The sequence below is a fragment of the Culex quinquefasciatus genome, chromosome 3 (assembly GCF_015732765.1).
Source record: "Culex quinquefasciatus strain JHB chromosome 3, VPISU_Cqui_1.0_pri_paternal, whole genome shotgun sequence".
NCBI lineage: Eukaryota > Metazoa > Arthropoda > Insecta > Diptera > Culicidae > Culex > Culex quinquefasciatus.
Window position 1 is genome coordinate 1548365 of NC_051863.1, and position 25922 is coordinate 1574286.

Genomic DNA, 25922 nt, shown 5'->3' on the forward strand with positions numbered 1-25922 from the left:
CTGCCGCCGCCGTCCGTCCGTCCGAAAAGTGTTTTGTGTGAGCAAGAGCCAACGCGAGACGTGCAGCTTGTCGGTTCTGGAAATCGCCCGTCGCGGCCACTTTAGTGTTTTCCCGTGAGTCCAAAGTTGCGCCAAAGTGTGCCGGAAGTCGTCGCCCGCGCCGGGGAATCGTTTTCGTGTGCCGCCAAGCGGATTTTGGAGGTGAAATTCGGCGTTGAAAAGTAGGCTATTTTTCCACACTCTGACGGACGGGTGCTGCTGCTGGCGGTGTGTGTGTGTGTGTGCGAGAGGGAGAGAGCGAGTGAGAGCTGCTGGTTTGGGTGGCGTTTGTGACGGAACGAGATGGATTGCGTGTGTGCCAGAAGGAAGAACAAGCCGCTGTTCGGTTGGAATATCGTCGTTGAAAGTTTGACGAATGCGGGATACTTTTTTATTTTTGGGAAAAGGATTTTCTCGTTGCATGGCCTGCTTGAGGAAGAAAATTATTAATTTTTTGTTCTGAAGGAAAGTTACAGGCAACTCCGAGGAAAATTTACTTTCAAGTGTTGAGGAAAAAATCGAAGCAATCGGAAGAGGTTAGGTGTTACTTTTTTTCCTCTCACTCTTGAGTGATGTGTGTGATGGTTGCATAAAATGGAAGTAAAGTCGTGCGTGAGATGGTATTCAACGAGGGCAATAAAAACGTAGTGGAAACGTGTTTCTGGCCGCCAAACGCGGAAAAAACGGGGATTGTTCCGTCGTGCCGGTCCGCGGTCCGCCCGCGAATTGTTTTGGTTATCGCGCAACAGCATTTTGGCATTTCTGTCCGTCCGTCAATCGCAGCAAGCCAGGCAGGCCAGCAGCAGCCAGCGAGTCAGACCAGTGTGGACAAGAAGAACAAAGTGTAACGAACGCGAAAGAAGAGAGGCGCAAAGCGAGAGCAGAAGCAGAAACAGATCCAAGTGTGCTTTGCAGGAAAAATACGAAGAGAAACGGATTCGTTTTTTGTCCAGCAGGGGGACGCGCTTTGATGGTGTGGGTGTGTGTGTGTATGATGCCGTGGAAAAAGCGGGCCATTTTTGCGTACGCACTCTACGACCCCGTACGTGTGTGTGTGTGTGTCTGTGTGCGCTCGAGAAACTGCTCGATTTTGGGCGAGCGGACGACGACCACTAATGTAAACATTGACACGACCACACCAATACAGCGACAATCTGACGGAAACGACACAGCTGGCACAGTGGGTCGGTGGGGGTGGCTTAAAGGGTCAGAATTCTTGATTATTCCGACTTGACAAGTAAATTTTGAAACAGACATGCGACGATTTAGACACACTGGAACACGAGCTACAGACCAAAAACCTACTAGCGGAACTTACTTTAAAGATCTACAGGAAACCAGCAAACACCAGAAGAACAATATACATCATACACAGGATGACAACTTCAACCTCACCGAAGCAGGAAAACAGAAGGAATTGGAGTACATATTTGAAACAGCGGATATCAACGGTTACAGTAAAACAACTATCCAAGCAATCATCGACAAGAAGGAAAGAAAAATTAATAGAAAATCACTCACAACCCTTACGCAACCAGCAGAGCCACTACAAAGAGTCGCAATAGGATTCGTCTACAGGATACACGACCATTACGACAAAACTGGTTAAATTTGGCATCGATTTAGCCTTCAGCAGTAGGAACAACCAGTTGGAATCCATTTTTGGCTCAACGAAGGACCCCATACCGACTCTAGGAAAACCCGGCATCTACAAGGTATCCTGCGGCCACTGCGATATTAACTACATTGGACAAACTAAGTGATTGCCACAAACCAGCTTGGACGAGCATCTACACATCAATCAAGCTCGGAGTTTCATAATATGGAAGCGTGCTAAGTCCACTGTTGTTCATACTGTACATAAACTACATAAAAAGGCTCTGAGAAGGGCTGCAGCTGATCACCGCGAAGACAAAAGCATGGTGTTTACAGATGGATGGAGGAGTTCTGGAGCTGGTGGAGACGATTAAAAACCTCGGAGTCATGCTGGATGAAAAACTGAACTTTAACGAACACATTGACTACACCATTCGAAAGTTTGGAGTTCTGTGTTGGATCAAACATTACTAGACAGGTGTAAAATTCGCTCGTAGTTTCTCAGTTTGACAATTGTTCATCGATTATCTTCTTGGGAACACAACGACGACTGAAAAGGATGCAGGTGCTACAGAGTAGAAAAATGCGGCTAATACTGAAGTGCGATCTACGGCAGATAGATATGAAAGAGCATACACGGAAGTGGAGTATGATTGCAGGACACTCTCTTCAGTTCATCTAATCGAGGCAGCAGGCGTCCAAATCGAAGCATTAACGAAAAGGTAATAGAGTCCGGAAGCTGGATTCACCGCGAATCTGATATCTTATTAAAATTTGATTAAAGCATAATAAACAAAGAATAAGGCGATACGATAACTCGCAAATTGCCCTACCGCGCACTAACACAACCGCGCTCGCTGTACGACGACCGTCCCTGCCCCATCGTGTAGTATTTGTGAGGCCATACAATGCCATCGCCGTCGTCTGCCAGCCGTCAGTAGTAGGTTCCTCCGTCGGTAATGGTCTGGCTCTGACTTTGACTGCTGACTAGCTTTTTGACGATTGATATTCGAGTTCCGAGACACACGATTGCTGCTGCTTGTGGTGTGACTGACGACGACGACTACTTTCCCTTAGCGGTTGGTTTACGTTGCCCCCCCTCGCTCGCTCGCTCGCTCGCTCGCAATCCGGATTTGGCCACTGCCTTCAAATTATATGTGACTCTGGTGTGATATGTTGTTGAGTGTGTGTTGTGTTTTATATCTGCTCGATTGATGGTGATGTTCGTGTACAATCGCGCCTCGGAACAGAGCGGAGCAAATCAATATTATTACAAACTTCATGACCATATTTCATACAACCTTTTTTTCAGGCTGAGAGTTTAAGTGAAGTTTGTAATAAAATCGAATAAAAAGCAATAGTGAAGAAGCAAACATCGCGAGACAAAGTGATTTGAAACAGTGACCAAATAAACCAAAAGAACAACAGTGAAACATTTGTGTAAACAAGGAAAAGGGGAATACAAATCTGCGTAGAGATGCGACTACAACAGGTGAACGAGAATGGTCGATTCTTGTCCGCTGGTTGGTGCTGAGAATGTTCACGGATCAACCAACGGCGGCGTCAACTACAGAAGTAGCACCGACCACCAGCTGGAAGTGTTAAAGATGAACAGTGCAGGCACGCTGGATGTGGAGGAAAAGTCATCGCCGGTGATCTTTGAGGAAGTTACGGATCATCAACAGCAGCCGGACAACGACGACCAGGACGAGGAGGTGATTCTGTTGTCTGAGGAGGAGGAGGAGGACGAGGATGATGGGGAAGTGCAGGGGAATGGAGGTCATGAGGGGGAGAACGGAACCAGTGTGATTGTGGCCAATTGCCAGGCCAAGGTGCCGCAGCAAGTTGAGCGGGATGATGATCTGGAGATAATCGAGATCTCGTCGACACCGCCGCCAGCGGAGTTAGAATCTAAGCAGGTTGAGCCGGAAGTAACGGCAGTGAAGAACGAGGCTAGTAATAAAATTGTAAATAATAACGATAGTACTACGATAGTGAAGCACAAATTTGTGGACGGGAAAACTGCCAATAACAACGTTGTCGCCGTCGTTCAGCAGAATTGTGTAGGCCGGCAAAAGCAACAGGAATCTCCAAAGGAGGACAATCACGTCCCTTCCAAGCCGGGAGTTATGGGTCTTTCCGAAGAAAACCGGAAGGTTGAGCCGCTGAAGATCAACCTGAACCGAGAGCCAATCAGGACTATAATAAAACTGCCACCGAGTTCGGCCGCTGATCCGCCGAGCTCGCCGAAGATCACGATCAAGCCTCTGAAGCCACCGCCCGCGGAGGTCGTCCCTGCGCCTCCTCCCACGAACAGCATTCCCAAGCTTACGATTAAACCTATCGTGAATCCGGACGACCCTACCGCCGCTCCAACAAACTTGGTCGAGCAAATGCACATCATTCCAAAGGTGCATATCAAGAACCCTTCCGGGGACAGTTCTGGCGGCACGGACGAGCCCCACATTGTGCACAAGATTACGATTCGTGGCGTAAATAATGCCGGTAGCTCTGCATCGCTGAACGACTCTTCAAATTCCACCAACTTGGCCAATTCAGGGTCCCCGCCGTTGATCCCCAAGCTGACGATCAAGAAGGATAACCACAATCATCACAGCAGTCACCAGCACCATCCGCATTATCATGCGCACCTCAATAACCGGTTAGTGGTGGCCAAGGAAGACGACTCTTCATCGTCGTCGTCGTCGTCGAATCCTCCGGCGATTCCGAAACTGCACATCAAAGCAAAACCCGAACCGACCGTGGTGCCAAACAGCAGTGCAAGCGTTCCGAGCTGTCCCGTACTGACAAGTTCGGAGGGGGTCAAGCTGACCATCAAGCCTATCCCCGAACCTCCCCTTCCAAAACTTACCATCAAGACGAGCTCGCTGGACTCGAACGATGCCTCGTTGGTGTCCTCCACCAGCAGCAGCTTCTCGCCCAAATTAATCACTCCTCCGCTGGTTTCGTCCCCGAACGACCAACACTCCAGCATTAGCTCGACAATTCCGAAGCTGACGATCAAACCGATCCCAAAACCACCGCCGGCCATTCCACGCAACCCCTCGGAGGTTCCCATCCCGAAGCTGACCATCAAACCGATGCCTCCGAAGCCGGCGACCGCCACCTCGGAGGACAGTTGCTCAAGTGAAACCAGTATTAACTCACTCGAATCGTCCCCCATTTCGTCCTCGTCGTCATCGGTCATCAACTCACCCTCCGCGATCCCCAAGCTGACGATCAAAGTGCCCAAGGAAGGCTCGGACTCGGTTGTAACTTCGCTGCCCCAACTGACGGCCTGCACAATGACCCCAACTGTGGCGATCCCCGTAGTGACCAAGATCAACATTAAACCGATTCCTCCTCAGGAACAAAACTCCGCACCCAAGGAACCGGTCGCCGAGGCGCAGCCCGAAACCGTTCCCAAGATGATCATCAAAACGCTCCCTCCAAAGAGTCTACCGAACGCCGCAGAGCAACAACAACAACTGCCAAAAATCACGGTCAAGCCCATCCCGAAGCCAGATTTACCGCCGACCCAGCCGACGGAACCGTCACCGTCCAGCAACAGCAGTGTTCATCAACCGCTGGAAGTCGCGACCACGACAAACTCAAAGACGCTGGACTCGGGCTGCGATTCGCCGCGAATAATACTGAAGATCAACAAGGGAAGTTCGTGCACTTCGACGATACCGGCGGTCACTCCTGAAAAGAACGAGATCGTCAAGGTCAACGAGTTGAAGCGGACAAAGCCTGCGGAGAACTCGGTGGAACACAAAATCGACAAGGTTGGTGATGTTCCGGAGCTGAAGAAGATCAAGCTGGCGCTGAATCATGTGCCGCCGAAGGCGGTTGCGGCGGCCCCCTCCGTCGAGAGCGATGTAATTGTGATAGATGACGATTCCAAGTCGGAAACGGCGGAAGATCCGCTGGAGGGCACCAACGATAACGTGCCGGCACAGCCGGAGCCCAAACCGGCCGTCGAAGTTCCAAAGCAACCGGAACCGGAAGAGACGCCCGAGGTCGTCGAGAATAAACAGAAAGAGAAACGGCCGAGGTGGCCACGACCACCAACGCCCGGATTGGACCCGGACAGGCCACGCCGGGCGGCCGCACTTCAAGCAATTCCCGCCTCCATCCTACTTCGGAGGAATCATTCGTCGTCGTCGTCGACGACGCATACCTCGACTCCAACACCAACACCCGCCGCCCCAACTCCTTCCCCACCCGTTCCGGAACCGGTGTCGGTTCCGGCAGCGGCATCGGCACCCCCAGCTGCCACAAGCATCACCAGCGTCCTCCTGATCGAAAACGACGAAGGGTCCAGCTCTGACTGCATGATCATCGACGATCCGCTCACGCTAGCGGAAAAGAACGGCACCTCAAGCAATAGCAACAGCAGCAGCTTCAGCGTTCCGTCGAGCGCTACAACCCTGGTTACACCGGCAACGCCAGCTACGGTCAGTTCCGTGTCGCAGATCGTCCTGCCGCCCAAGGTTCGCATGAGCACACGCAGCAGCGGTGGTAAGGACGCGGTCACGCAGAAGGCCGCCGACAAGGACTCCGGTTTGGACGAGGGCAAACCCGATCTGGAGGACGCACCAACACCGGCCAAGCGTGCCCGAGGCCGACCAAAGAAGATCGTTCCTCTGCGGAAGAACTCGGAGGACGGATCGCCCGAAGACGGTGTCGTCGAAGCAAATGGCAGTGTCAGTTCGGATGGAGGTGCCAAAGAGGTTCGGGTGTCCCCGCGGGTACTCCTTAAAGCACTAACGCCGTCCCGGTTGGACGATAAGCTCAACTCTTCGCGAGCAAAGCCGACTCCGGTCGAATCTGCCGACGAGGACGAGGATGGCGATGATGGTGACGACGATGACGATTCGTCCGTCTCCTCAGCTAAAGATCCGTTGAGCGGTGCCGAAGCCAAGTCGAGGGATAGCATTGTGGAGGTCGTGACGCCTAGGTGGGTTTCAGAACAAGTTTTTGGGTAATCCTACCTCAAATTACTAAAAAATTGTTTCGATTTCTTCTGTATTCTCAACAGACCCCGCGGAAGAGGTCGCGGTCGAGGTCGTGGCCGGGGCCGGGGACGGTTCACGGATGCGATTAAAAGCGCCAGCGTTCTGCCGTCCAACTCGGGTTTGTACAAATCTAACAAACTTAAAACCAGATCGACGATTAACATCAACATGATCTGTTCTTGTTTCCATTTCTTCAGATGAACCGATTCGAGATTTGACCTTTTCGGCGCCACCCGTACGAAGAGGACGCGGTCGAGGTTCGCGCGGTGGTCGTGGAGGTCGTGGCCGAGGTGGACGGGGACGTGGTCGGTCTAATTCGGTTAGCCCGACGAAGCGAGGCAGTCCTGGGAAGGAGTTCAACGCGTTCCTATCGCCCGATGGAAAGGTAAGTGTGGAGATTTGTTTTGTTCGTATCAATCAGGTCCTAAAATTGAGTTGCGACAAAAAAGTGTACCAAACAAAACAGTTTCAGAAAGTCAGAGTGTTTGGTACAGTATGTCCACGCATTCTTCCTCCCCTGTTGATTCTGTGAAATGTGATCCGTTCTCGGAATCCTCTCTGCGGTAAACACAACGCAGTAGGGCTGGCCGCTTTAATTTGTGCACTACATTTTTAGTGACATTTCTGCCAGCAATTGCAGGCAAACAAACAAAGTAGGCAAACTGTCAAAAAGCTGGTTTGTTTGTCGTAGTTAATTTACTTCTTGAGTTCTTCAGTTCTGTCAAAATAATTACTTCTTTTTTTTCAGTAATATTTTTGTTTTTTTTTTTTCATTCTTTCAAAAATAAGCGGTTCCTTGAAAAAAAAAAATCATTAAGAAAAGATACTGAACAACTGGCTTTTAAAGAATTAAATTTTTTTTTTTTTTCAAAATATATCATTCTTGTTTCTATATTTTTGTGAGTTTGTCGATTTATTCAAACATAATCAACTTTTAAAAACATTTTTTATATCTTTTGTGAGTTCAACATTACTATTTTTTTTTTTCAAGCATTAGCTGTTAAATTAAAAGAGAAAAGATTTGAACACAAATTTTTTAAAAGAATGTTATAATCTATCAAAATATTTTTTTTGTCAGTTTGTCTGCGTTGTTTGTTAGCCGTAGTATAATACCTTCTTTATTGTTTAAATTTTTGTCATTCACGTGTTCTAGCGTGTTGCTCGAGTTAACTCAGAGCAAAGGTGAAAAGTAGGTGTAAGGGCAGGTTCGTTCTCTACGAACACGAGAACGAACCTAGTGCATAAGATAGGGAATGTAATGTTTGTTTCACTGCTGATTGCAAAACAGTTTGATTTAGAGAATTCAAACAAAGAATCCTGCATACATGAGAAAAAGAGGAAGTGAAACAAACATCCTACATGTTCCTAATGTAACAATCAACTAACGCGAGCAGAATGAACTGTTTGTGTAATTTTTTTCTCGATGGCCCATTTACATTGTTTTGCTTCAAATATGAAGAACCTGGTTCAGTGAACTCTTGCTCCAAGATCCCAGAATGCGTATAGTGTTCACTGACCCAGATGATAATCGAGCAATGATTCGCGCGCATCCACTACCCACTACTGCTTACTATCTTCTTGTGTAGTACTCCCGGGACAGATTGTAACGCGTTTTGGTCTATTGCTAGTAAACAGAGAGCCAACCCAAGTACGCTCGGCCACCCTCCTCTCTCTCCAGAGCATGCAGTGCAAAATGCAAATGATTCACACTCCTTTTTGTTCACCTCCCTGCTGGCATGCTTTGATTGCTTGCGGTTATTGGTCCCCCCAAAACACACTCGCTCTCTCTCTCTCTCTCCCTCTCTGTTCTGTTATGCTCCTTCTGTGTCGGCCGGATGGATGATGATGCTTAGTAGGCCGCGTTCGTTGTTTGGTCGAGTCCTCGAACGAAACGAAACTGCTCGATTCCCGGCGTCGTCGTTGCTTTTGGGCGTCCAATCATCAACGGACCGGCAGCGGCGTCGGCGTCTTGGCCGTGTGAGACGCACTGGCTGCTGCTAGTTTTACTTTTTTTTCTGTTGTTGTTGTTTTTGTTACGGAGGAGGATTTCGTCCGTCATTGCGCGTTTTGTTTTGCTCCGGATATTTCGCTCTCTCTCTTCCCTTGTCCTAGCGCTAGAAAGAGTTGCTCTCGTTGTTGGCGCCGGCGACGTGCGGGGGTGGGCGGGCGCTTTTGTTAAAGGTTCTGAACTGCGTGGGACCCTTTGGATATCCTTGTCCATTGGTTGTTTTGAAAAAGTACTCTAGAAATGTTTCTTTGTGAAAAATATCGATGAAGCATGCCATTAAAACTGATTTAAATGTTATGTTAAAATCAAATTGGAATTTCCTAGAGTTTTTAATATTCTGAAACTTAATATCTATTTCTCTAAACTGATTTCCACAAAGAAAATCTTAATCTTTAATTTCAAAGTTCAAGCCAAAATGTTTGAAAAATATGTACAATCAGCCTCACAGAAGTTTTGATAAAGTGTACCGTTTTCGAGCCACGAAAGTTTTGACTTAGACTTTTTTCTAATATTACAGAAAATGTCCTAAAATTTCGTCTAAAAAACATTGAAACATGGACCTCGGGTTGCACAACAGATAAAAGAAAAACAAACAGGAAAATTGAAGCTTTCAAAGTCTCACGTAAACACTATCAACAACCAAATACAACACCAACTAATGGACCAATTTTCAATGTTAAAAATTGAAACAACTGTGAAAATATCGGATCTTCCCGAAAAAAAAAAAAAAAAATGGGATCAAGAATAAAATTTCAAAAGGGCGTTATATTGCATAACTGGCCCACTTGAAACGCAATAAAAATAATTACTACAAAACACTTGTTTTTAAATCATAAATAAATATTCGTCAACATTTTGTTCCCAAAAATACATAAAAAAAATTGAGAAATTGCTTTTTTTTTGTAAATTTAAAATCGTATTTTTAAATCGTGAAACAAATCGCTTGCTTATTTGTTTTAAGTCATCAACAATACAAAATACTTTGCCGAAGACACCAATTCAATCAGGACATTTCTTCAAAAGAAACAGATTCTCGAATATGTATGTACACAGAAAAAAATAATGTAAATTTGGAAGCTGTAATTTTGGAAGGTTGAATATTACCTCTTTTATGATGTAATTTTACCTCAATTAAGATTGAAAAAGTGGCATTACACCAGAAAAGTGGTAAAATTACACATTTCCAGAGGTAAAATTACACCTTTTTTCTGACATAAAAGATGTACTCCTTCCCAGATGTAATATTACCATGATTTTTTTTTCTGTGTACCTTTTTTACAGCTGCCATAATTGTATGGAGACTTTTATGGGAGAACCAATGACACAAAATGGCTACGTTGGTCTTAGAGGAAGCTTTGAGCCGAACAAAAAAAAAAAAAAAAACAATAAATTAAATCCATTTCCGCAATTCGGGGTGAATTGCTAAACTGCATTTTGATGTTGATACTGCTTCTTCATATTGAAATGCTATTGCCGCGACTTGCTAAGCTAGATTTAATGACAAATTAGAAAAAGGCATGTACGTCCATCTGACATCTAATGTTGTCTTATTATTCCTATTTCGTTTACTGAATGCTTATTTAAGTGAAATCAACAGTTTTTCTCTATTATATGTTTTTCACAACATTTCGATTACTCGAAGGCCATGTAAAAATTAAAAAAAAAATGGTTTTTTGAAATGTGAAACTGTCAACTTTTCTTATCCTTCTGGAGAAACGGAACGGCCTACTTTTAACTAAAAAAAATAACAGATTTAAAAATCAATACCTTTTTTGAAGTAGGACTTTTCAGCACTAAAATGGGTGCTGAAAAGATGAACGTTTCAACACAAGAATGTTTGACATAAAATTCCATCCATTCCAAGCGTTTTTCGGAATTGCAAAAAATGTGGTAAGCAACTCGTTGCAAAACTTGATTTTCTTAGCACTCGTTGTATTTATCCAACTCGGAAAACCTCGTTGGATAAATGTACGACTCGTGCTGGAAAAAAACTCGTTTTCGCAACTTGTTGCATAAACTACTATTTTTTTGTCTTTTTATTTTCAAGTGATTTAGAATTTTGTATTCCAAGATGGCGGCCAAAATGGCGGTGTGAAGTGTTAAAAAATGAATTTTGTAATTGAATAAGCTGTTCAAATTTTATAAAAATGAGGTTGCACAACTTGCATTTGATGTTAAAAGCAAGCAACTTAAAAAAAAGCGAAAAAGAAACTTTTTTTTATGAAACGATTATTCAAAGTCCCATAGAAACCTTCGGATAATCGAACGTAGGATAATCGAAAATTAAGATAATCGAATCTGTAAATGGTAAAAAAATTAAACAAAGGAAAAAAATATCAAAATCTTATATGTACTACCAAACATAAGTGCACTTCCCCTATAAAACAATATTGACATCTTTAAAACGCTACCTACTGCTGAAAATCGACTGCTTAGCTAGCAGGTCAAACATACGTAATCATTTCGACAAAATATGAAAATGACAATCAACTCGAGCTATTATAGCAGTTCATATGTTGCGGTTTCCCCTTGGCTTGCTTGCATCGATGTGTGTGCATTGTCCGCCGTTTTTCCCTTAACGTATTTACTATGGTGGTGTGTGAGCTCCTCCGCACATACACACATCGCAATACAGAGAGTATTCCTACATTGAAACCACTAAACTAAAGTGCTGCTTCTCGCGGCGGCGATGTCTGCGCTCAATTTCTTCAAGAGTGAACCTGCTTGCACTTGGCAGGCAGCTCTCACTCAAACAAGCTCACAAAATGCAAGTATTTTCAATGCAAGAACACACAAATGAATGACGAAAAGTTTGTGGCAAGCAAGTGAACCGCCGCGGAAAAAAAGAAACAGCCTTGGCACGATGTTGGTTGGGGAGTTGTGTATGAACGACCCATTTGCTGCTCGATGATGATTTGCAATATGAAGAGAGATTCTGCCAATGAATGGATTGTTTCGTGACTTTCCGTGCATCGTTGTACCGAGCCGATGATTCATCTAACAATCTGACATGCCTTGCTTTCAACGTTGTCTGTATTTGCAGTAATTTGATTGTCATGTAATTGTAAAAAGATAATTACTTTAGCAAGGTGTTGTTCGTCTCACCTAGTTAAATTTTGATGTTATTCACATTTTATTCTACATTCAGCAAAATTGCAAATATCTCAGCATTAAAATCACTACAATACAGACTTTATAACAGCTATTCGGCTCACATCATGCCACACAAAGGTTTGGACCTGCCTTATCATTTACAACATTAATTATGTTGGTTGAGTTATGCATCTTAAGCTATTGCATCTGCTGGAGTGTGCCGAGCTTGGGCTAATAATATGTTGGGAACTAACTCGTTGTTTGAAATACACTGCAGTTGTGCAGCTTTATTTGACTTAATTGATCAAAAGAGCAAGCTATGCATAGCGTTACGCATACTTTTTGGTCAATATAAATAATTGCAGTAATTTTTAAATCACTTTCGAGTATTTAGGAGTATTTTATGTACACGCAGAAAAATAAGGCTTATTTGAATCAACAAAAGATTTTTGTGGAATTGAGAAAATCAAGGTTTGTTTCATTGCAAAATCGGTTGTTGAAAAACCTCGAACAGGCTGATTCTACAAAATATATTTCTGCGTGTACAAACAACGATTTTTTTTTCGTGGTTTGATTGGGAGCCTATATTCGAAGATTCGATTATCCGAAGTGAAATTTTTCAAGGCCTCCGGATAATCTGGCTGTCGATCTTCTTGATATCAATATTGCTCCATCTGTCAATTTATTTTTCAGTCACTTCAAAAGCATGCTTTGATTTTTTCGTTCTGTAATTTGATACCTCCCGATCCCAACGGTTCCTTTAACATAGACACAATCAATCAAGCAATCCAAAGGGACAATCCTAACAATTATTTAATTTTCTGGTAGAAAAATTCAAAAAGAAAAAAATAATGAATTAAGCACTCAAGTTCTCAAAATGATTGGAAACAGAAATTTAGAAATTCAATAACAAATTTAAAAATACAAAAAACCAGGAAACAAAATAAATGCGAATTAGGAATGCAACAATACAAATGTGTGTATACAGAAATTCCCCACGAAAACGGCATGTTTCGAAAAAAAGTTCTCCGATCGGGCCTAAAACTTTTCTGGGGGCCGAAATAATTAGACCCGTTTTTTTTTGTTTGGCCATTAGGGTGACCTACGCCGTGTTAGGGTGGTCCGAAAAATGACAATTTTCGTCGATTTTCGCTAAAACCACTTTTTTCAATTCAATTGAAATACGCAACTTTTGGTACCCTAGCATGTATAGGTCATCGCTGAAATTTTGAAGTTATCGCAGTTTTAGTGAAAAAAGTCAATTTTCCCCGTTTTCGTAATTTTCCCATTTTTGCGCGTGGCGCGTCGAAAACCCCAGTTTTTATTTTCAAAAAATCGTATTTCAGAGTATTGAAAACATAACTTCACCATTTTTTGATATGTTATGTAAAATTTTCTGAGGAATCTGATAAAAATATATTTAGCCATAAATTTTAAAACAGTTAGTAGAAATTTCTTACTCTATTTTCCATACTGTGCTGCTTGAAATTCTCGTCCAAATTTTTAATTTCTTAATCCTATAAATTTGAGTTTTTAACTTGAAAGACGCCTCAATTTTTTTTTATTTTAACGGATTAGGGAATTCAAAAAAATGAAGGAATTTTAGTATTTTAGACTTTCAGAATTTGGGAATGTTAAAGTTTCAAATGAATTTTAAAATTTTTGAAGTTTTGAATTCATGAATTTTTGAATTTATGATTTTAAGAATTTATAAATTTTAGGATTTTAAAAATTTTAGAAATTAAAAATTTTAGAATTTTTGAATTTTGGAATTTAAGAATTTTATTTTTGGAATTTCGGAATTTATTAATTTTAGAATTTTTAAATTTTTGAATTCTTGAATTAAAATTTTTAAATTTTTGAATTTTTGAATTTCATTTTTTGAATTTTTGAATTTTTGAATTTGGGAATTTTGATATTTATGAATTTGAATTTGGGAATTCTAGAATTTATTTTTTTTTAATTTTGTGCGCATTTTTTTTTAATAAAATTATTTTTATCAGGTCCTTTTCGGTACTGGGACCTGGTTAGGACTGAGTCGGCTTTTGTAATTACATTTGACTTAATAGTTACAGAGGATCTTGTGAATTTTTTGCGCATTGACGACCCATTTTGATACATAAAATTTGTTTATGCAAAAAGAAAAAATCTGTCAGAAATAGAAAATTATTTTTATATAAAAACCATATTTTCAATGTTCATTTTTCCTCCTTCCAGCGGAGACAGCACCTGCGGGATCCGCTGGCGACGCCCCTCTCGAGCCTGCAGCTGTTCGAGGAGGACACCCGGATGAGCGGCGACTTTAACTTTACCACGCCGATGCGGATGGTGAGCGGTGGCTGCTACAACGACGAATCCCAGAGCTCGTTCCTGAGCAGTGCCAGCGTGACGCAGGACAACAACGGCTCCGTGCAGACCATTTTGACGACGCACAGTGCCCGAAAACCCAAGGCGAAAATGGAGGTCGGGGACGTTAATGGGTGAGTTTTGGGCTTGCGGGATGTTTTGGGGGTGAATTTTGAAGGGTTTGTTTTGTTACAGACAAGTGGAGTTCACGGCGGGGATGTTGGCAGAGTACGAGTGGCCTCAGCCGACGGCTGGGAATTCGAGGGCTCCAAGCGATACTTACATGATTCAGGAGCAGATCGCTGAATATCTAGATGTGAAGAGCTTCAAGCGGAAATATCCGGATTTGATGCGACGGCCAGTTGACATGGAGGAGCGGAACTACATCATGGAGCAGGGTCTGGCGTCGGAGAAGATGTGTGACCTGGGCTTGACCGCGGTGTACGCCTCGGAAGTGCTGGACATTATGTGCAACGATTACCCGGACAAGTACGAAGAGTACAAGCGTTTCCAGCGCGAGAAGCACTATATGGACCGACAAAAGTACCTGCGAACGGCGGCGGCAGCTGCGGCGGCCGAGGGTGTTGACCGAAGCCAGCTGCAGAAGGACCGGGCGATCGAGTCGGCCTCCAGCTGGAACGCCATGATGAACAAGGAGTAAGTTAGAGAGGGTTAGACGACTGGAGGTTTGATATCACTAACGATTCTTGTTCTCTTTTTAGACGAAGGGACACTCGTCGATCGTGTATGGATCTCCAAACTTATGTGGTGCAAGTTCCCCGGATTCAGCAGGTGCCACAGGTCAAACCGACAAGCCAAGAGGGCCACTACCCGGTTGCGCTCGTTCCGGGTCAGTTCTCCGAGTACTATCACACCTACAGTCCAGAGGAGTTGGCGTAAGTATTCAGGAATTCTTGATGAAAAATGCAATACTAATCTCTGACTCTACTTTCAGATGCTATCCGATCAACACCGCCCTGCTGGATCCGCAGCAACTGAAGGAGATTCTACGCTCGGATCGATACCAGAAACTGCTGGCTGAGGTCGCGTCGGCGTCCGACAGCGACGGAGGAAGTAGTAGCGATGGTTCCAGCAGCGACAGTGACCTCAGCGACGACGACAGCAGCTCAGATTCGGACGATAGTAGCAGCTCGGGAGATTCTGAGGTAAGATGAGCCGATCGATCATCCATGTTCGAATTCTAAGAAATTCGCCCGTTTTAGGATTCTGACGTGCAGCAAAAGTCAGCAACGCCTCTGAGGAAACCCGCTGCCAGCAGCAATCACAACACCCGGTTACGAGGTCCCCTGCCAAAGACACCGGCGACCACGAAACCAACGAGCACGACGGCAACCGTGACCAAGTCGCAAGCGCCCAACCCCCATCTCTGTGCGGTCTGCAGTGGACCCCAAAACAAGAACAAATTCAGCAAACCGGAACGGTTTATTCGGTGTAACGTCTGTCGGCGGAGAGGTAAGCAACCCTATCCAACCTACCAAATCACGATACTAATCCGTCCACCTCCTTTCAGCCCACCCCTCCTGCATAGACATGTCCGGCAAGATGTTCAAGCGGGCCCAGGAGTACGCGTGGCAGTGCAGCGACTGCAAGGCCTGTGAAAAGTGCAACCGAAGGGCGACCGCGGAACCGGTGGTGGTAGCGGCGTCCACAACCAGATTGCGGATGGTATTCTGTGATCAGTGTGACAGGGGCTACCACCTGCCCTGCATTGGACTGCGGAATGTGCCCGATGGTAAGAGAGCGATAAGATTAACTACACATATCGTCTTTTTCTAATTAAAAATTGCAAAAATATCAAAAATTCACAAAATAAATCTTAATATTTAAAAATTTTGGGTTCTACAATTTTCAGCTTCATTAATTGCAAAAATTATAAAATTCGAAGCAAATTTTGAAAAATAAAAAAAAACTTTATGCGTTTAAAATAAAAAAAAGATTTCTGAAATTATGTTTTTGCGAAATGTTTTTAAAGTTTTCAAAAGAGATAAAAGTTCTAAAATTCTCATAAGCAAATAGAATATCTTGAAATTTTTAAATTTAATGTGTTCAAAATTTTCATACCATGAAAAATAAAACTTTTCAGAATTTAGGCATTTTTTTAAAGATCATTTTTACTTATAAGATTAAAAGATCCAATAACAATCTAAATTTTTATAGAAGGCTTTCTAGGCTCAGCAAAAAAAAAAAAAAAACATAATTTAAACCAAAAATGTATGGTGGCTGACATATGGGGCGATCAGTCAAAAAAACCCAACTAGAAGTCGTCTGACAAAAAAAATCTTTGCTAGAAAGAGATAGCAAATCTGATGCAAACAATCTCTAGTTTTTTAATTGTGTAAATGTAAGTTCTAAAATTGGAAAATTCAATTTTCAAGGCTGGTAAAAATATTTTTACAATTTTTTGTCATCTCCCTTCTTCCCTTCAAAATCTCCCAAAAAGTTCAGCGGGCAGAAATGTTTTTTCAAAAAACTTCAAATTTTCAATAAAAGTTAGGTATGTGCTTAAAAAACTTTTTTTTTTCAAAAAACTTCAAAAATTCAATTAAAATTATAGTGCTATAAGTTGAAATACTATAATATATTTTTAGGATTTTTTGTCACCCCCTCTTCTCCCCATCAAAATCTGCTAAAAAATCAGGGGGCAAAACTATTTTTTTTCCAAAAAACTTAAAAATTTCAATAAAAATTATGCGCTAAAAAAATATTTTTTTTTTTTCGGAAAACTTCAAAATTTTAATGAAAATTATAGTGCTATCAGTTGAAATTAATATAAAACCAAAAAGAAAATGCGCTCGATTATCTCTGGACTGGCTGAACAGATTTGGAACGTTTTAATCTCATTCGATCCGTCCCACAAGACCCTAGTTGATATTATGAAGTTTAAAAAAGTACTTCAAAAGTTATGCTAAAAAACAATCTTAGCTAAGGTCCGAAAGATTGTAAAACGAGTTTTTTTTAAGTAAACCCGTATTGTTATATATTTTAAGAAAGGTGTTTGAAAGACCTTTCCAACAAGCCTAAATCATCGAATGCTTGACTACCCTATCAAAAGTTATGAGCACTTAAGTGTTATTCATACACTTTTTAGATTCCGGAACTGATTTAAAGACCTTTCAAATGAACTTAGAACATCGGAAACCTGATAATCCTATCAAAGGTTATTAGCACTTGAGTGTTTTTTAAACACTTTCTTTGAGGCCGATCACCATTCCTCTGGCTGCATTCAAATGATTGCTGTCACCAAGCAGCACCGCACAAGCAAGAAAGGGAGACAAAAGAAAGAAAGAGAAATTCGAGTCGCGTGGCTGCGTGAGTATCGAGCTCGGCATTCGTTCGTTTGTGCGCTTTGTCAGCATTCAACGATCGAGTCGGTGGTGAAAGCTGACTGAATAACTTTTTCCCCATTTGAGCATTGATCCGTAGTTTTGATTATCCGAGGTCCGATTATTCGAAGTGAAATTTTTCAGAGGTCTTCGGAGATTCGAGTTTTTTAAATTCTTAATTTCTATTTTCAGCAAAATATTCAATATTAAAATATTCATAAAAAAAACCCTGCCCTAAGAAAAAGTTAGTTAAAACTGTTTGTTTTTTTCCTTCGATTTTTCCAGGCCGGTGGCACTGCTCGGTGTGCTGCATCTGCAACCGGTGCGGTGCCCGCAACCCGGAGGGTCACCCCAACCCGTACCTAACACCCCAGCAGCGGGACCATCTGGCCATGATGGCGAACTGGACGCACGAGTACACCACCAACGAACTGACCCGGTTGCGGGAGCATGCCATTACACTGTGTGTGCCTTGTGTGCGGTTACGAAAGCAGCAAGAGGAGGACCGCCAGAAGCGGCTACAGGGAGATTCGGCCACCGCCGGCTCCGGTGAGAGCAGTAGTAGTAGCAACAACAATAACAACAACCACAGTACTAGTGTAAAAGTGGTTGAGGCGACGGCGGCGACGACGATGGAAATGGCCACGCCAGCGATTAGGCCTCCGAGTGTTGGTCCACCTCCCTCCAAACCAGTGGCAAAGGGGTGAAACCCAGGTAAGGATTGAAGTACTCTTGTGTAAAAAAAAATCAACCCGAATCATTTGTGTTGTACAAACGAAAAGTTAAAAAAAAAATATTGGAAAGAGCGAGAGTTGACACAATCCGTCGTTTTTGTGCCTAGTTAGAATCTTCTGTCCGTTTACGTTTTACACTTTTTCGCGTTTCCGTTTTCGTCGTGAGAGCCCTGGTTCCGTTTTCTGGAATTTTGGATTGATTTTGTTCTTCCTTTCTGTTTTGTTGAACACACTTTCATTTTTCGGCAGATTTTTTTTCACTTTACTTCGCGAGAATAAATTGAGAAGACAGAAACTGATGTACAGATACAGAGTAGAATAAGAAAGTAGCGTTTAATTCCTTGCTAAAAATAATAGAGTTTAGCTGCGCCGTCGTGTATAGAGAGAATAAACCAGAAAACCCTTTGTAGAAATGTAAAAGAAAACAATCTCATCGAATCTGCTACGTTTTATGGGGTGTGTGGCAAACTGAAGTTTAGTTTGGTTGTTTTTTGTTTCAAAGGAAATTAAACCGATAACTAAACGTAAGCTAAGCAATGTCGTCGTTACTGTTTCGTATGTAAACTACAACAACAAAAAAGGCAGATTTAAGAACTAGATAATGAGATAGAGAGACTAAGTGTTTTCATATTTTACGATCGCTTAAATATTATTTTCGTATTGTAAAGCATAACAAAAAACACTAGTGAAAAAAGTACTATTCACAAGCACATTTGCACACAAATAGATCAAACTGGAAAAAAAAAGTTTGTTCCAAGTGCGAAAGTAAAAAGCACAGAATTGTAAATATAAAATGTGGCTACAAAAATCAACTAATTTAAAAACTGCTTACAATATGAAAAGTCTAGATAAACGCAGGCATCATTCGAGTAACGGAGAAAAATAAAACACTTTCTCCAACAAGTATTACACACATATTGGTGAGAGGTAAACCTTCAAATTTAACATACTACTTAGTGTGGGCTAGGAAAGGAAATCTACGAAACGAGGATTGATTGAGAGTTGAGCACTGAAACTAGCGAACAAAACGAAGCATTTTTACCCGTTTAAAAATGTCTAAACTTATCTTTCTCTCTCACTGTCATGGCTACAACTAGCGAGCGCGCGTACGTGAATGGTTTATTATTTGGAGACATCTACATTATACCCTAAACTAAGCTAGTTGGAAAAAAGCAAGATAGGACTACTAGTTAAAACTTCGAAAAAAGGTTGCGCGAGAGAAAGTGAGAGAGAGTGCGTTTGTGTATAAATATGGAAAGTGACAGCTTTTTCCGTTCGGTTTAAGTTTAGTTTTTTTTAAACGCATATTTTCGTTCTCCATTTGCGAATCAGCTGGGACGCGACACAGCAAACATTGAGATAGAACAAGGTAAAATATAACAATATAAAATGAGTAATAAGATTAGCTTGTAACTTATTAAAAATTGACTATTCTTTTAACAAATAAATTTTTATAAAAATAAGTTTAGCCTAAACAAACATGTTGAAAGAAAATTCCCCTTTTAATTTCATCTTCGACAACAACAAAAATAAAATAAACAGACATAAATCTTAAGATAAATTTTAGAGTATTTTTTGAAAAGGTCTTGGACCCAAATTTTTTTATTTTGCTCTTTGGGTGTTAAAACCGTCCTTAAGTCAAAAACACTCAAAAAGCAATAAAATAAAATTTTGATTGTTTGACGTTTCATGAAATACTCCAAAATTGTTGCAATATGATCGATCAAATCACACAATACAGTCCAGACACAATTATCCGAAGCCTAGATTATGCAAAGTTCTATAATCCGAAGGGAGACTTCGAATAATCGAATCATGAATTAAAAAAACTCACTCCCTGTTCAACTTTCGTTGGGTTTGGTCGTCTTTCGAGCTAGCTTAGCGCGTTTTTGACGGTGTTTTGTTAACTTTCGCCGACGGCCATGGCGGCGGCCGCGACGGTGGAGAGTGAGTGGACGGAGCACAGGGCTGAGAATGGAAGGACGTTCTACTGGAACGCGGCCTTGAGGAAAAGTGTGTGGGAGAAACCGGACGGGTTTCAACCCCAGACGCAGGCGGCGACGGGCATGGAAGTTGGATTCTCCGAAGGAGGAGGAGAGGACGGGGGCGAATTTCGTCCCGTGGTCAAGGTTCGCCGCAGGAAGGCTAAGGAGGAGATCAACGTCGGCGATGGCGGCAACGACGGCGATGTGGAGAAACTGCTCAGCAACAACAAGTTCAGCCCGCTAGCGGAGGAGAGCAACAACAACAACAATGCGAACCCAGCAGCAGAAAAAAACATCCCCGTGGTACCAGCAACCGGCAAGTCGGCCGGGGAGAAGAAGCAGCCGCCGCTGGTGGTGAAAGAAACGAGCATCGCCCGCCTTGCGAAGGTGATGGCGACATGTGATGTCCAGCCGGAACACAAACTGACGCGGAACGGCACCAAAATTACGTGCTTCTCGAGCGACGACTTCGACACGGTGCAAGCTCACCTGAAGAAGAACAAGGTGCAGTTCTACACGCACGGAAAGCGCAGTGCGAGACCGCACCGGGTAGTAATGCGAGGTTTCCCGAACGTGGAACCGGATTACATCAAGACGGAACATCAGCTGGACGTCTTGGCAGTACACGCCATCAGGCGGAAGCAGCAGCTTCCCGCCATCGATGAGACGCCTTTCATCGTGCTCTTCCCCAAGGGGCACACCAGTCTGAAGGAGTTGAGTAGCAAGGTAAAGAAAGTGGGACCAGTCGTCGTCCTGTGGGTGGCCTACCGGAACAAAGAACCGCACGTGACCCAGTGCAAGAACTGCTTGCAGTTTGGTCACGGAACCAGTAACTGCCATCTCAAGCCCAGGTGCAGCAGCTGTGGGGGTGCCTCCGGAAAAGTGCAAAGCAGAAGAAACGGAAGCCAAGAAGTGTGTCAACTGCTCTGGATCTCACGAGGGTCTGGACCGCAGCTGTCCCAAACGTGCGCAGTTCATCCAGTCGAGGCAGCAGGCGTCCACGCCGAAGCCGCCAGCATGGAAGAAGAACAAACAGACTCCGGCAGGAGCTGCGTTCACCGCGGCGGATTTTCCTCCGCTACCTGGAACGGTGCCGTCCGTTGAACCGGAAAATAAACATCCTCGTCCCGCAGGAAGAAGTCGAGAAGATACTGGCGCCGGCGCCGGTGCAACCCCGAAGGAGCAACAAGGCGAACGGAAGCTGTACAGCGAGTCGGAGCTGTGGGCCATTTACCAAGAATACAGAGTACGCTTGAGGCAGTGCAAGACACCCGAGGAACAGATTGATGTGATCGCACACTTGTTGACACATGGCGCGGGAAAATGATCATCTTCTTCAGTTACGTTTTTTTTTTTCTTTTATAATTTTTGTACCATTGACCCTCAGTCCTAACCTGGTCACAACATCTAAAAGGACCTAATAAAAATAAGTTACGAAAAAAAAAAAATTAAAAAAACTCGTATTTTTCTTATTTTTTACTACTTTACTTCATATTACAGTTTTGCGACTCGTTTTAAGTAGAATTTTAGTGGTTAGTTGTCTGTTGCATACCAAATGCATTTTCTCAATATATCACCACCGCCATTTTGGCCACCATTTTGAATTTACACATTTTCAACCACTTTTGACTTTTGAGTAATGTTGGGGTCATAATGAAGCTCGGCAATCAAAAACAAAATATACATTTTTTTCGTGATTTGATTATCCGAAGTACATTCCAAACTCGTTTTTCCGAAGTTTGAATATCCGAAGATTTGTATGGGACTTCGGATTATCAAACCATAACCAAAAAAAATTATTTTTTTAATTTTATTACTTTTAACATCAAATTTGAGTTCTGCGACCCCGTTTTAGTTAAATTTGAGTATTTGATTGCATTTAAAATTAAAAATGCATTTTTTGTATATTTCAGCACCGAAATTTTGGCCGCCATCTTGGATTAAACATTCGAATCAAAATCAACAATCAAAAATTGGAAAACGAAAAAAATATTTTTTTCGTGATTCGATTATCCGAAGATTTGATTATCAACAGTGAAATTTTTCCAAGGCCTTCGGATAATCCAGTCTGGACTGTATTTTAATGCTCGTGTGTTCTATTGTACTTAGCTTTCTGGGATTCCTACATAGATCACTTCGAAACAGTCCAAGAATTATCTTTGGTATCAACGATTTAAAATAAGCATCTCAACATACTTTTGTAAAAGAAAATCGAACAACAAAATTGACTACTTTCCATCACACATAATTAGAGTGCTGAAAAAATACAAAAGCTCATGCTTGCACTTTCCTGTTATTCTATGATAACGTACAGGCCCACTTATGATCACCAAGAACAACTGTACTAAAAAGTTCATTAGAGTACTCATTTTAGTGCTGAAAAGTAAAATTTTTAGAATTTGTATCAAAAAGAAGTATTTTTGAACATTGTTTACATATTTTTAGCAGACCACTCGCAAGCCTAACTTAGGCTTACGAAAGTTTCACTGAAAAATCTCATTCAAATGTTTTTTTTTATTTCAAAAAAATCAGTATAGAACTCGTTGCAAAACCCGATTTTCAGAGCCCCCGTATTTATCCTACTCGGCAGAGTCTCGTTGGATAAATGGAAAAATCATCATAGTGCAACTTTTTGCTTTGACTACTGTTATGCGAGTTGCAGAATGATTATTTGTATTGTAAGGTATGCACTTCGGAAGAAACCGGTCAAGAAAAATTTCAAATGGGCAGCAGCGGCAGCGAAAGCAAGCCAGAGAGGGTGAAGAAAAGCCCCAAGAGCAATTCCAGCTCAAATCAGGAATTTTTCTGGTACCTTTGTACCCGACCCTCTCCAATTTCAATGAAACTTTGTAGACATGTTATCCTAGGCCTATATAAGCCATTTTTGTGTACATGGAGCCAATAGTACTCGAAAATAACATTTGAGAAGGGCGTAAGGTATTTAAATATTTTTGTATTTTGTAATTTAAAAATTACTGTATCTCAAAGCCGTTGCGTCGTATCAAAAAGTGGTCGAAGACAAACTTGTATGAAATTGGACGGGCTTTCTGAAAAAAAATACACTAAAACAAAAATACACTCCACATCTATCAGATTTTTTGACTTTTAAGTCTCAAACATAAATTTAAAGGTGATGTCACGATTTTTTTTCGTTCAAAATTTGTGAGGAAATAGCCTAAAACATAACCAAAAGACTGACATAAAATACAAAAATCATTTACTAAAACTGTTTTTTTTTTTTTTTTGAAAAGTGGCCTAAACGTCAAAATTTTTGAAAACAGGTAATGGGAATCGATTCTCCAGACAATTTTATATAAAAGTCTCAATATTGACCATTGTCCTATGTCCAATCCTTGGGAAGATACAGCGGTTTTGAAAATAAAAATGTTGAAGAAACGGGATTTTTGGTGGTTTTTGGCAATTTCCATATGACAGACTTGGTTTTTCAGTCTCTTAAATATTTTTACCGGAAAGCTCGTCCAATTTCCCATAAGTTTGCCTTTGACAGCATTTCAATTACGATTAGATATAAGCTTAATTACATTGCTTATAACTGAAAATACAATATTTTTTTCAGTGTGGTAGAAACCAGGATAGTAAATTTGATTACATAAATATAATAACGATATAAATCAAAAAGCTGTCAAGGCAAACTTATGGAAAATTGGACGAGCTTTCCGGTAAAAATATTTATGAGACTGAAAAACCAAGCCTGTCATATAGAAATTGCCAAAACCACCAAAAAACCCGTTTTTCAACATTTTAATGTTTTTTTTTTTTTTCGTCAGTGCTTTGGTTATATTTCAGGCTATTTCCTCAAAAATTTTGAACGAAAAAAAATCGTGACATCACCTTTAAATTTAAGTTTTAGACTTAAAAATCAAAAAATCTCATAGATGTGGTGTGTATTTTTGTTTCAGTGTATTTTTTCAGAAAGCCCGTCCAATTTCTAACAAGTTTGTCTTCGATCACTTTTTGATACGACGCAACAGCTTCGAGATACAGTAATTTTTAAATTACAAAATACAAACATATTTAAATACCTAACGCCCTTCTCAAATGTTATTTTCGAGTACTATTGGCTCCATGTACACAAAAATGGCTTATAGGCCTAGGATAACATGTCTACAAAGTTTCATTGAAAATTGAGAGGGTAGGGTACACAAGTACCAGAAAAAAATCCTGATTTGAGCTGGAATTGCTCCCAAGAAAACGTTCCCTCTCTTTTGTTCTGCCGTTCGTAAAGCTGTTTCTTGACCCCCTTTCTTTTGAAGAGCATACTGTCCCTACAGCACGAGTCGTACATTTATTTAACGAGGTTTAGCGAGTTGGTTAAATACGACGACTGCTGAAAAAAATCGAATTTGGCAACGAGTTCTATAAAAAATTTCTGACCTAGCTGGTGGCCTGTGGAAACGGCTCGTGAACATTTGACCACCGCGGGTCAGAGTCAAGACGGCTGAAAGAAAGGGCGCGACAATGTGGTAAAGGGAAGAAATTTGTGATTGTAGACGGTATTGTTTTGATTCGTAGTATGAGTCAACTGCTGTGGATGTACCTGATTATCGCAGAACGGGGTTTCGCTTCTTTTCATTCTCAGCTATTTTTATTTTACTCAACTGATTTTTATATACTATTTATTATACATCATTTGATTTTGATTTTACTTTTTATTCTCTTCTCTTAATGCTTTGCCACTCTTTTTTTACCAATTGGTACTGCTGTAACAAACTTTGATTTTCCCTAAAATTATACTTTCCCTTAATGTACTAGTAATATCCAGTCTATTTTTCATTTGCCTTTTCTTTCTTGATTTATTTATTTGAATAATTTTTTATTTTCTCTATTAGTTATCATTACTATAAGCTAGGCTTGTTTGTTATCTCCATTTATTAACTTTTGCCTATTACTACATACTATTAATTATTTATCAATTATTAAATGAAATAATATTATTATTTATCAAATATTTTCTCCTCTACTGTCTACTGTTTTCAATCTTCATCCTTTTCTTCTGACTCAGAGCAAGGGTGAGATGTAGGTGTAAGGGCAGTGCGTGTTCGTCGGGAACCTAGTGCATAAAATCGGTCATAGGAAACAAGAAAAAAATAACGTCTCATTTGAATATGGGGTTGCTCGATTGAATTGCTGAAACTGCATTTGGTGGAGTCCCTCGATTTCGAGGGATGTGCCACTAGCGGAAAACTACAGCATATTTTTTAAGCCAGCCGTGTTGCCATGCTCGATTGAATCAATGATAATTTTATATTTTTCCCCTCCTGGTCCCATACGCCTACAACAAAAGAGAATATACTCAAACCCAATGTACCATATGTATAAAATCAAAATCCAAAAAAATGGTTTTCCCCATACAAATTTATATGGAAAATTGAATCGCTTTGCAAACTTGGGGGAGTTGTTTAGGGCCCTTAAAAGAACTGAAAAAGTGTTGTGCTAGAAAATCGGTTTTGATATTACACCCTAATGGGGCATAGGAGCAGAAAATTACGCTAGTATAGCAAATAGTTTAGCAAGATTGTCAGACATTTTTGTCGTTCAGTTGTTAACATAAACAGAAGTTACTGGTAGTATTTTGCGCTGCTGTTACTTCTAGCGAATAAAGTGGCTGGTTTAGCAAATCTTTCAGTCGAATCAGCACAACCAAGTGCCGAGCTTCCGTGGCCGTAAGGTTACGGGTTTCGCCTTGTAAGCGGAAGGTGATGGGTTCGATTCCTGTCTGGCTCGGCAAAGTCAGA

The 25922-nt window shown here is 41.7% G+C and overlaps 1 protein-coding gene across 3 annotated transcripts; it reads left to right on the plus strand.

The window, feature by feature from the left end:
• The first annotated feature begins 13 nt into the window (after window positions 1–13).
• On the plus strand, window positions 14–18751 carry LOC6040504 (supporter of activation of yellow protein). Of its 3 annotated transcripts, none has more exons than XM_038259264.1 (11): window positions 14–221; window positions 2948–6598; window positions 6680–6774; window positions 6854–7041; window positions 13975–14237; window positions 14299–14760; window positions 14826–14999; window positions 15059–15269; window positions 15327–15576; window positions 15635–15856; window positions 17733–18714. In XM_038259264.1, exons 2-11 carry the CDS (start codon window positions 3138–3140, stop codon window positions 18152–18154), a joined length of 5748 nt encoding a protein of 1915 aa, XP_038115192.1. In that variant the 5' UTR covers window positions 14–221; window positions 2948–3137; the 3' UTR covers window positions 18155–18714. The 3 variants fall into 3 exon arrangements, with proteins under 3 accessions (XP_038115192.1, XP_038115193.1, XP_038115194.1); XM_038259265.1 differs by having other exon boundaries at window positions 14–201; XM_038259266.1 differs by lacking the exon at window positions 14–221 and adding an exon at window positions 450–575 and having other exon boundaries at window positions 17733–18751.
• Window positions 18752–25922: the final 7171 nt, after the last annotated feature.